Source organism: Hypanus sabinus, chromosome 29, assembly GCF_030144855.1.
Source record: "Hypanus sabinus isolate sHypSab1 chromosome 29, sHypSab1.hap1, whole genome shotgun sequence".
Lineage (NCBI taxonomy): Eukaryota > Metazoa > Chordata > Chondrichthyes > Myliobatiformes > Dasyatidae > Hypanus > Hypanus sabinus.
This window is the reverse complement of record NC_082734.1, coordinates 30,869,788-30,882,396: the sequence shown is the minus strand read 5'-3', so window position 1 is coordinate 30,882,396 and position 12,609 is coordinate 30,869,788. Positions and strand designations below refer to the sequence as shown.

The 12,609-nt window shown below is 45.1% G+C and overlaps 1 protein-coding gene across 1 annotated transcript; it reads left to right on the top strand.

Annotated features, from left to right (window-relative positions):
- The first annotated feature begins 6,521 nt into the window (after positions 1 to 6,521).
- On the top strand, positions 6,522 to 10,110 carry LOC132382780 (uncharacterized). Its single transcript, XM_059953241.1, has 2 exons — positions 6,522 to 6,689; positions 6,968 to 10,110. The coding sequence occupies exon 2, from the start codon at positions 7,135 to 7,137 to the stop codon at positions 9,499 to 9,501; it is 2,367 nt and encodes a 788-aa protein (XP_059809224.1). The 5' UTR covers positions 6,522 to 6,689; positions 6,968 to 7,134; the 3' UTR covers positions 9,502 to 10,110.
- The last annotated feature ends 2,499 nt before the right edge of the window (positions 10,111 to 12,609 follow it).

Genomic DNA, 12,609 nt, shown 5'->3' with positions numbered 1-12,609 from the left:
TCTCATTGAAACCTGTCAAATATTGAAAGGCCTAGATAGAGTGGATATGGAGAGGATGTTTCTTACACTGGGACAGTCTGAGTCCAGGGGGCACAGCCTCAGAATGCAAGGATGCCCCTTTAGAATGGAGATGAGGAGAAATTTCTTTAGCCAGAGGATGGTGAATCTGCAGAATTTATTGCCACAGCAGCTGTGGAGGCTGTCATTGAGTTTATTTAAAGCAAAGGTAAATAGGTTCTGGATTGGGTAAAGAGGCAAAGGTGAAGGAGAGAAAACAGGAGGGTTGGTGCTGAGTGAGAAAATAAATCAGCCATGATTGAATGGTGGCGTAGACATGGTAGGGAGGGGTCTACGAGCTGGAGGGGGTTATGGAGACAGGGAGGGGTGCAGGGACTGGAGAGGGTCACAGAGACAGGGAGGGGTGAAGGGCTGGAGGGGATTTCAGAGACCGGAGGGGTGTATGAGCTGGAGGGGGTTACAGAGTGAGGGGTGTAGGGAATGAAGGGGTTTATAGAGACGGGAATGATGCGACTTCGTAACCCCTTACAGCCCTTCACCCCTCCCTGTCAGAGAAAGGGTAACAGAACCTGTGCGTTGCTCCTGATTCCAACACCTGTATTTCTCATGCCCCCAGTGAGGGACTGGTAGGTTCAAGTGCCGTCAGCGGAGGCGGAGGGACACTCAACATTACGGAGTAGAAGACCCTGTCCTGGGATGGAGAGTGTAGAGGGTGAGGAGGTAGTTGATGTGAGGAGGTGGGGGGGTTGAACAGCCGTGGAGAGGGGCTGGTGGGGCGATTGGAGGATCAGAATGGGAAGGAGGCAGGAAGAAGGGAATCTGGGACGTGAAAGTGGGGTAGGGGGTGTGGACAGGAATATCCCTCCATTCTCTGCATATTCTTGTGCTGATCTAAGAGGCTCCTTCATAGGAGGGTCTAATTTTCACCTTTCTGCAATGATCTTTTTGCACTCTATATACACTCAGTGGCCACTTTATTAGGTACATCTGTACGCCTGCTTATTAAGGCAAATGTCTAATCAGCCAATCACGTGGCAGCAACCCAATGCAGAAAAGCACGCAGACATGGGCAAGAGGTTCAGACCAAACATCAGAGTGGGGTGGAGGTGTGACATTTGACTGTGAAAATTATTGTTGGTGCCAGACGGGGTGGTTTGACTATCACAGAAACTGCTGATCTCCTGGGATTTTCACACACAGCGGTCTCTGGAGTTTACAGAGAATGGAATAAAAAAAAAGAAAAATACGGTAAGTATCTGTTCTGTGGATAAGACCACCTGGTTAATGAGAGAGGTTAGAGGAGAATGGCCAGACTGGTTCAAGCTGAGAGGAAGGCGACAGAAACTCAGGAAACCACACGTTACAACAGTGGTGTGCAGAAGAGCTTCTCTGAACATGCAGATGTTGAATCTTGAAGTGGATGGGCTACAGCAGAAGACCACAACAGGATCCTATCCTGTACCTAATAGTGGCCAGCGAGTGTGTATTTCTTATGTAATTAATTGCTTTTTTAATGTGTTGCACTGTACTGCTGCCACAAAAATAGAAATTTAATGACATGCAGTATGTGATGATAAATCTGATTCTGATATGGGTCTCTGTTGCGGACTGACAATAGGAAGGGGCAGAGAGAAGGGGATCATGGGTGGGAAAAGGGGAAGGGAGAGGGGAGGGAGTGGAAAGCACCAGAGAGAGTCTGCAATGATCAATAAACCCATTGTTTGGAATCAAGTGACTCTGGAGTTTCAGGACTAGGTGTATCTGCAAACCCACCACCCTCCGCCCCCATGCGCTCCTTCCCTGCCACATGACCCAAACCGCTTCGCTTTGACCATTTCATGGTGCTCTACCTTCTCCATTCCCAGCATCCTTCGCTCCTGGCAGATTTTAAAACTCACTCTCTGCTCCATGTTGATGAATATTTAAAATTCTCCGTCAGTGGTATCTCACTGAGTATTACCCTAGTGCTATAGCATCCAGACCTTGGACTGTTTGTCCGACTGAATACTGTATCCCAATCTGCACTGGTGTCAATTTAAAAGGCTGTTGTATTCAGGCAGTGCGCAGCTTACTGCATTGCTTTAACCAAGACCAGGTAAAATGGTCTACATTACAGTTTGCAGATGATACAAATTTGCAGAGGATTCAAAGATAGGTGGAGGGGCAGGTAGTCTTCAGGAAGCAGAGAGTTTGCAGAAGGACTTGGACAGATTAGGAGAATGGACAAATAAATGGCAGATGGAACACAGTGTATGGTCATGCACTAAGGAATAAAATGGGGAGCTAATTCAGGTGCAAAGTGACCTGTGAAAGAGGACAGCTGGCCTATCGAGACCAAAGTCAACCCTCAGGAAAACAATCCAATTACTCCCATCTTCCCTTTCCACCCATTTCTCTACACTCTGCAACTTACTATCCCTCACAAATGCCCTTTGATTCTCCTTTCATTCCTTCTGCCATTAGCAGAAACTCCGTTGTGATTTAGCACGACTGACATGTCACTGGGGTGCATTAGAGGAGTACTGTTTCACCACTTTCTCCAAATCATCTGAAATTCCAGACCTTGATGCTCCCACCACCACTCATCTTACTCTGCCTTGAGAATATCAATGAGATGATGAAAGAGGGGCAACATCTGGACTTTCTAGTTTCAAAAGAAGGTAACAGAAGGATAGATCTTGGGAGGGAAGAAATGCGAACAGGTCACTGATGAAGAATAACTCCAAAATCAACTGAAGGAGCAGGACAATACAACAGAAATCCCCACTGTGACATGACAAATCTGGGACACAGTCAGGTCTCTTCACATAGAAAGCAGTTTAAGCAGTGAGGTTTCAGACCCTCCTCTCTCCCTGTTACCTCACAAAGGGGATTTTCTGGGATGTTTCCCTCTCTGTGACTTCACAGAGCGCAAGACCCTGGCAACAGTTGGTGAGGTGAAGTATGGGACGGTCATTCTGGAGTGAGTGCAGAGAGTCAGCAGCATCACAGGGCTTCACCCAATTTCAGATATCACTTTGTCCAACAGGAACACAACACATCTCTGGGGAAACCAACTCCTGCCTGCCAGACGACAGAGGGAAAGTGAGACCCGCAGAGAGGAGGGGCTGAAGATTAATGAGGGGAGTGTCAGAGGGCTTCAAGAGTGAAGCTTGCAGTTGAACAGGGATCTTAGAGCAATTTCCCGTTGGAGGAAGAAAATGGGACCGGGTGTCACCTTGTATCGTTGAAGGCTTTACAAAATTATTTGTAGACAACATCCACTGCCCCACCTTCATCAGTCACCTTTGTCGCCACTACAAAACGCAACTAAATCCCGTCTCTTAACAACTTTCAACAGTAATTTTCCAACCACTGAAGTGATGCTCAACACCTCACATGCATGTCACGTCTGTGAGAAAGAAAGAGGGCAACGAATGTTTACAAGGATGTTGCCAGGACTCGAGGGCCTGAGTTATAGGGAAAGCTGGCTATGCCATCTCTCTGTTCCTCGGAATGAAGGAGAATGAGGATGGTTTTCCAGAAGTAAGAAGTAAGCAACCTCGCTTTTGGGTGACTCTGTGGTTCAAGTTCAAGGTGTTTTCTGTTTACTCTTTCTGGCTACTTGTGTGATCGGATTGAGGTGCTGTGCCGCTGTGGCCTGCAGTCATCGACACAGCGCTAAACTGAACTGACTTGGTGGCTGCAGCTCCTGGACCATTTCAGGGACTCTGCAGTCTGATGCCGAATACTCTGTGTGTTATTTGCTTTTTTTTTTGCTGTTTGTGAGATTTGTTCTTTTTTCCCTGGTGTTGGGTGCATGATGTTTTCAGGTGATTTCCATGGTGTTTTTTCTATTTTGTGGCTGCTTGCAGGAGGATGAATCCCTGGGTTGTTTACTGTAGACATACTTCAATAACAATGCACTTTGAAACTGTGAAGTGTTCGCATTTATGAGAGGCATAGATAAGAGAGCGATAATTGTCTTTTCTCCTGGGAATGGGAGTCCAGAACTAAGGGGTACAGATTTAGGGTGGCCAAAGTTTTAAAACGGACCTGACGAATGTTTCTACATGACGATGATATTAATGAAATGAGATAATAGAGAGATATTAGCTTTATTTGTGACATGTGCATCAAAATATCAAAATATATAGTGAAATGTGTCCTTTGTGTCAAATCAAATTATCAAGGATTGTGCTGGGGGCAGCCTATAAGTGTCGCCATGCCTCCAGTGCAGACAAGGCATGCCCACAACCCACTAACCCTACCCGTACATCTTTGTAATGTGGGAAGAAACTGAAACACCCAGAGAGACCCATGTGGTCACTGGGAGGACGTACAAATTCCTTACAGGCACTGGCAGGAATTGAACCCTGATTGACGATCTCTGGCACTGTAACAGCATTACACTAACTGCTACGCAGAGGCCAGAGGAAATGGTTGAAGCGGATGTAACTTTGTTATTTAAAAAGCACTTGCTTGGGTTCATGGAGGGGCTGGCCTGAGAGGGATATGGACCTATGGCAGGAAATTGGGACTAGCTACGATGGTACCATGGTTGGCAAGGACTGGTTGGTCCATGCTGTATTGATGTATCTCTACCTGTCATAGTCGAATACATGGTCACCCCTCATTCTCCTTTGCTCCAGGGAAACGAGGACCAGCTTATCCATCACCCCGAGACCTGTAGTTCTACAATCCAGGCAATGTCTTGGTGAATCTCATCAGCACTCTCCAGCACAGCCTCATCTTCCTAGTGACCAGAAATGTACACATACTCCAAGTGTGGTCAAAACAGTTTTTAAGGTTGCAGCGTAATATCCTTACTCTTATAACCCATGCCCGACCAATGGAGACAACGTCCTTCTTCCCGACCATGCCCACCTGTGTCACCACTTGTGGGGTTGATAAGGGGAACCAGTGGATGTGCTGAACTTGGATTTTCAGAAGGCTTTCAATGCGGAACCACACATGAAGTAGGTCAACAAAGCTGGTGTTATCTATTGATCTAGCTGGAGAATTCAGATAGAAATCAGGAAGTGGGAAAGATTGCATCTCATTGGGGGAGGGGTAGATCAGGCTGTAATCACAGAAGTACTGCAGGGGTCAGTGCCTGAGCTGCAGCTCATCAGCACCAGAAAGGACTGAATGTCACATTACCAACTCTGCTGACAACACTAAACCGGGCAGGAAGATCTAAAGAGGCCTTAGCAAATGCAAACTGGTTGAATGTCTAGGTGAGAGGATGGAAGATGATGTGCACAGGAATGCATAAGGCTACAGAGAGACAGACTCAGCCCATTCCATCACAGGGACAGATGTCTCCACCATCCTGGACACCTACAAGAGGTGATGTATCAGGAAGACAACATCCATCACCAATTACCCCCATAACCCAGACCACATCTTTTTCTCATTGCTGCCATCAGGCAGGAGGTACAGCTGCCTGAAGACCCAACCTCAAGGGTCAACAACAGCTTCTCCCCCATTGCCTTCAGGATCTTGAACCAACCTGATAATCGTTGAACAGGGGGAGGGAAGTAAAAGGGGTGGAAAGGGGTATGGCAGACAAGTGGCATTGCTAATCAGCGTAGTATCATATCTGTAGAAATGGAGGATGTCACGGAAAGATCGCTTACTAAGTCAGCACGGGTGGAATTCCAAAACAGAAAGGGAGTAATCACTATATTGGAAGCTGGAGAGCAGATAATTAACAAAATCAAATTAAATATTGAGCAGCAAAAGGGAGAATAATATAAAGGCAAAAGTAAACATACACAGCAGAGGTGCACCACACCAAAAAAACCTCAGTCCTCACCCCGTAAGAAAGTCCAATATGGGGCCCCATATCCTTTCAAAGATGTCCCGTCTGTCCTCAATACATAGTCTCAGTCTCTCCGAATGTAAAGTATTTGCCAGTTCTCTCAGCCACAGATCGTACGTAGGCACAGAGTCCATTTTCCACATCTGCAGGTTTAACTTCTCAGCAATCACCATTCCAAATGATACAGCCACTGTTTCATACTTATTGGCTGAAGATAGGGAGATTGTTGCTCCAAGGATGGCTATGAGCGAGTCCGGTTCCCACCGCTTCCCGTAAGCCTCAGAGAAACAGTGAAAAATACTTTTCCAGTATGCATAAAGCTTACAACATGATCAGATTGAATGTGACAAGTTACTGTTCTCAGATTTACATCTATTACAAACTGGAGAAACATCAGGATAGAAGCTGTGCAACTTTTCTTTGGAATAATGGAGTCTATGTATTGTTTTAAACTGGATAAGTCTGTGTCTGACATTGACTGAACAATCATGTATACTCTTTACACACTCATCCCATACCTCCTCTGTCAGTTCTATACCCAATTCATCCACCCATGCCTGTTTAAGACCTGCAGTGTTCACCCAAGCTCTATCATGTAGTGTGCTGTCTTTATGACAGTTATTTAGTTTATAATATTTTCGCTTAGTAATTCATTCAATAGTATTTTCTAGTTAGAATTAGAAGTGTTTAAAGTATATTCATTGCATGTAAAATATATCGGCATGCGATGACGTCACATCCGGTTTCGCCGCGTCTTGTGGGAAAACACCGGTTTGAAATTAGCGCGAGGGTGGGGGCTTTCCACGAGGCTCACCTGAGCACAAGCAGTTTTGCAGGCATGAGAAATCACAGTGAGAGCAACGCTGTAAGTTAATAGATAATCGATATATTGAACTAAGATGTTAATGCTGATCCTGTTAGAGGTAACGACGGTAGATAATGTTTATGCTTTCGTTAGTTAAAGAGTCGCGGATAGTTTGCATGGAAGTGTATTTAAAGTAGTCAATGGAGCAGGTAAACTCTCCCTGTATACTGCACCTTAGTGTAATGTAGTTATAGTCACCTTTGCAAGTATTTACACTTGAAATGTGATATTAAGGAAGGAACAAATACTGTATCAATCTTGTATTGTTTTATCAACAGTTTTCACCATATGTTAATGTGAAGAGTGAACAGTAAATGGTTAATCTTACTGCGATCTGGTTCTTATTAACTGTGGTTTATCCGGACGTTAAATTCGGCGTTTCGTTACACCCGAAGGAGAACGTTACAGTGAAAAAGCGGCATTATCAGGTGTTTCAAGTGCTGCAATGTCAGCTCAATCCAGCATCAAGTCGACGCCGCCCAGCGACAAGGGCAGTAAACCGACATCAAGTAAGCCCACCCAGGCGTTATCAGGTGTTCCAAGTGCTGCAGTGTCAGCTCGATCCGGGATCAAGTCGATGGCGCCCAGCGACAAGGGCAGTAGAACAACATCAAGTAGGTCCACACAGGCAAGAGCCAAGGCAGAAGCCGCCAAGGTGCGACTGCATTACGCCAAACAAGAAGCAGTTTTGAAAATGAAACTGGCCACCAGAGAAGCCGAAAAGGCTGCCAGAGAAGCCGAAAGGGCCGCCAGAAAGGCAGAAGCCGCCAAGGTGCTACTGCGTTACGCCAGACAAGAAGCAGTTTTGAAAATGAAACTGGCCACAAAAGAAGCCGAAATCCAGAAAGAAAGGGCCGCCAGACAAAGAGAAGAGGCTGCCAGAGAAGCCGAAGAGGCTGCCAGAGAAGCCGAAATCCAGAAAGAAAGGGCCGCCAGACAAAGAGAAGAGGCCGCCAGAGAAGCCGAAACCCAGTTGGAAATGGCAAAAATATCGACAGAATTGCAAGTGCTGCAGCGAGAAAGAGAAAAAGAAGCTGCCATGGCGGAAGCAAAGTACATAGAAGAAGCTGAAGGGTCGCGTGATCTGACCGCAGTAAGATCTACTTTAGAAAGGATCAGACTGGAACGCACAAGCGACTATGTACAATCTCAAATAGACAGGCAGGCTCGTCTCCCCTCTCCATACGTATTCAATAACTTCCCCAGCTACGAGGAACCTCAGAGAGTCACGATTGCACCACATCCATACGAGGAAGGAAATTTACCCTCACGGCTCCGTGATGAAGTCAAGAATGAAAGAACCGTCAACGCTCCTTCACCCCCACAACAGGACGGCGGGGAGGGAGAGGTTCACTCCGGGACAACAATTGTCAGCTCGAACTGGACAGAAGTTTGCGGTCAAACTCAGTCAAGCCGTTCTTGTTCCGAGATCTGCCTCACTAAGGTGTACCCTAAAGGAGCCAAAGACAAGGCCATCAAAGCCTATGTGATTCTGGACGATCAGAGCAATCGTTCACTAGTCAGTCCAGAGTTCTTTAAATTGTTCAACATTGAGAGTGAGCGGTTCCCATACTACCTCAAAACTTGCTCAGGCAACATGAAAACCCAAGGAAGGAAGGCAGAAGGCATCCAGATCGAGTCCCTGGATGGTAAAGTCGTCATCTGTCTCCCTCCGCTCTTAGAGTGCAATGAAATCATGAATAACCGCGCTGGGATCCCGACACCAAGTGCGGTGCTACACCAGCCGCATCTCCACCACATCGCCAAACACATCCCAGAACTGGATCCGAAAGCGGAAATACTCCTGCTATTAGGAAGAGATGTTATCCAGGTACACAAGGTTAGGCAGCAGGTCAATGGACCACTCGACGCCCCCTTCGCGCAACGTCTGGATCTGGGCTGGGTGGTGATAGGAGAGGTGTGTCTCGGTGACGTACACAAACCGATGGTTAACACACTCAAGACCAATGTGCTAGAGAGTGGCCGCCATTCAATCTTTCAACCCTGCCCGAGTGTCCCGTGCATCAAGGAAGCACAACAAGGCGTTAACAAGCGCGAGGCAAGCGATGAGTCGTTGGGCCAGTCAGTCTTCGCTCTAACGAAGTATGGAAACAAACTTGCACAATCAGCTCAAGATACCATTTCTTTAAAACCCAAAGACACCAAGGTCTTCAGAGATGAAGCAAATAATGGGGTTGCCCCATTGCCAATCAGAGAACCACGCCAGCGCTCACCAGATAACAAAGAGCAGGCAGTCAAACGGTTCACGTCCTTACGGAAAACCTGGAAAAGGAAACCTGAGATGCAGCAACGCACCCGATTGGCCCACGAGGTACTGTGCACCCTAATGGCAGAGGTCACAGCCATTATAAACGCACAATCATTCCTACCTGTGTCTTCTGACCCAGAAAACCCCTTTATACTTTCGCCATCAACGCTCCTTACGCAGAAGGCAGGAGCACCTCCGCCACCAGGAGACTTTTCAGACAAGGATTTGTACACAAAGCAATGGAGACAAGTCCAGGCTCTGGCAAATCAGTTCTGGCCCCGCTGGAGACAGAAATATCTACACTCGTTGCAACAGAGACGAAAGTGGACAGAACCCCGCAGGAATCTTCAAGTCGGAGACCTAGTCCTGCTCAGGGACAAGCAAGCCACCCGCAACAGCTGGCCAACGGCCAGAATCACTGCTACATTCCCTAGCGAGGATGGACATGTCAGGAAGATCGAATTGAAGACTACCGACCAAGGCGATGTGAAAATTTACCAAAGGCCAGTTACAGAAGTTATTCTACTTCTACCCAATGACTGATTAAGAGACTAAGTTTGTACTCTGCTCATTGTGACCTTACGAAGGTCAAGCGGGGAGTGTGCTGTCTTTATGACAGTTATTTAGTTTATAATATTTTCGCTTAGTAATTCATTCAATAGTATTTTCTAGTTAGAATTAGAAGTGTTTAAAGTATATTCATTGCATGTAAAATATATCGGCATGCGATGACGTCACATCCGGTTTCGCCGCGTCTTGTGGGAAAACACCGGTTTGAAATTAGCGCGAGGGTGGGGGCTTTCCACGAGGCTCACCTGAGCACAAGCAGTTTTGCAGGCATGAGAAATCACAGTGAGAGCAACGCTGTAAGTTAATAGATAATCGATATATTGAACTAAGATGTTAATGCTGATCCTGTTAGAGGTAACGACGGTAGATAATGTTTATGCTTTCGTTAGTTAAAGAGTCGCGGATAGTTTGCATGGAAGTGTATTTAAAGTAGTCAATGGAGCAGGTAAACTCTCCCTGTATACTGCACCTTAGTGTAATGTAGTTATAGTCACCTTTGCAAGTATTTACACTTGAAATGTGATATTAAGGAAGGAACAAATACTGTATCAATCTTGTATTGTTTTATCAACAGTTTTCACCATATGTTAATGTGAAGAGTGAACAGTAAATGGTTAATCTTACTGCGATCTGGTTCTTATTAACTGTGGTTTATCCGGACGTTAAATTCGGCGTTTCGTTACACCCGAAGGAGAACGTTACATGTAGGATCTGATAAAAATAGGATACCGCACTACTAGTAACCGGATCAAATTTATTTATTGCCTTCAGGGACTCATGTTTGTCTAAAACTTCAAAATTAGGTATATATTTCCTAATATAGTCTTGAATTTGTAAATATCCAAAAAAACTAGATGCAGGGATATTGTAAACTGCTTGTAACTGCGCAAATGAGCAAAGTTTCCATTAATATATAGGTCACCTACACTACAGATGCCGTTCATTATATGCTGACCATGTCCTTTTATATATCTCCTGCCCACAAACATCAATACCTGCCCTTCTGACTCTAATTAATAGCTTTGATAGTTTCTCAGGTTTCTCTGTTAATTGGGATAAGAGTGAACTAGTGCCAGTCACTGCAGTGGTTAATACAGAGTATTTACAGTCTATTCCCTTTAAAATAACTTATGATAATTTTTCCTATCTTGGTGTGCCTATTACAAAAAACCCAAATGACTTTTTGCAAGTGAATTGGCGAAACAAAGTTGAACAGGTTAAACGCAATATTGACTTTTGGAAAATCCTTCCTATTTCTTTGGTGGGGAGGGTTAACGCAATCAAGATGATTGTACTGCCATGATTTCTTCATCTTTTCCAGTCAATTCCATGTTTTATTCCTCTGTCATATTTTAAGCAACTGGACTCAATTATTAGACCCTTTATTTGGAATTATAAAGCCTAGAATTACAAAAAAACACCCAAGAAAAAAAGCCCAAGGAAGCAGGTGGTTTTGCCCTACCAGACATTAAAATGTATGACTGGGCTGCCCACCTATCCATTCTTGCATGGTGGAAAAAAGGCCCACCCTCTACCTCAGGCTCATGCCCAGCATGGTTACTCATAGAGCAAGAGCTTTGTAAGAAGACTTCCTTACCAGATCTCCTTAGTAGCCCCACTGCAATTAATAAGTCACATTTTAGTAACGGCTTTGTGGTTGGCAGCACTATAAGAATTTGGAAGCAGATTCAACTACACAGTAAGGCCCCAAAAACTTATATTGACATGACCTCTCATCATTTAAACATTTCCATTTTGTCACCCCTCATTCTCCTACATTCCCAGAGTAAACACCTAGCCAGCTCTTCCTTTAACTCAGCCCTCTAGTCCTGCCAATATCCTCACAAATCTTTTCTAAACTTCTCCAGTTTCACCACAAATTACCAGGGTGACCAAAACCATACACAGGAGTCCACGTGCAACCTCCCCAACAAGTATTATGACCAACAAAGGAAAATCAGCAGATGCTGGAAATCCAAAACAACACACACAAAATGCTGGAGGAACTCAGCAGGCCAGGCAGCATCTATGGAAAAGAGTACAGTCGACGTTCCGGGCCAAAATCCTGCAACATGATGCCCCAAATCCAATCTTCAGTGGTCTCAATAATGAAGATTAGCATGCTAAGTGCCTTTATCATCACTCTGTCTACCTGTGATTTTGTTTTCAATGAGCTATTCACCTGTGCTCATAGGTATCCCTACTGTCCATCATTCACAGTATAAGTTTTATGCTGGTTTGGCTTTCCAAAATGCATCACCTCGCAGTTATCTACTTAATCCCCTGCTTTACACTTATGACTGTGAGGCTAAGACCAATTCCAATGCCATATTCAAGTTTTGCTGGAGACATCACTGTCATAGACCAAATCAAAGGTGGTGATGAATCCGCATATAGGAGAGAGGTTGAAGATCAGGCTGAGTGTGTCACAACAGCAATCTCTCACTCAATGTCAGCAAGACCAAGGAACTGATTGTAGACCTCAGGAGATGGAAACCAGAGGTCCCTGAGCCACCTCATCAGCAGATCAGAGGTGGACAGGGTCAGCAGCTTTAAATTTCTTGGTGTTATTATTTCGGAGGACCTGACCTGGACCCAGCATGTTAGGTCAATTATGAAGAAAGGATAGCAACACCTCTATTTCCTTAGGAGTTTGTGAAGATTCAGCATGACATCTAAAACCTTGACAAACGTCTAAAGATTTGTAGTGGAGAGTATATTGACTGGATGCATCACAGCCTAGAATGGAAACTCCAATGCCCTTGAACGGAAAATCCTACAAGAAGTAGTGAATATGGCCCAGTCCATCACAGGTAAAGACTCAAATAACTCTTCCCATGATTAATGAGTTCCAAGCCACTGTGCTGTCAACTATAAGCACGATGTCTTCTGGGAGGATATTGCATTTTATACCTGACCATTTCTGATGTTCCTTTAACTGTGGTAAACTCCTTGATCCACCATTTCCAAAACAAGTTGTTATGTATTTGACCTGCTTCTGTCTACAATGACCATAAATGTCTTCCTCTTGTCATTGTCTTGGTGGTAAGGATGGTGACGTCTTCAGAAGCAACAGATGGT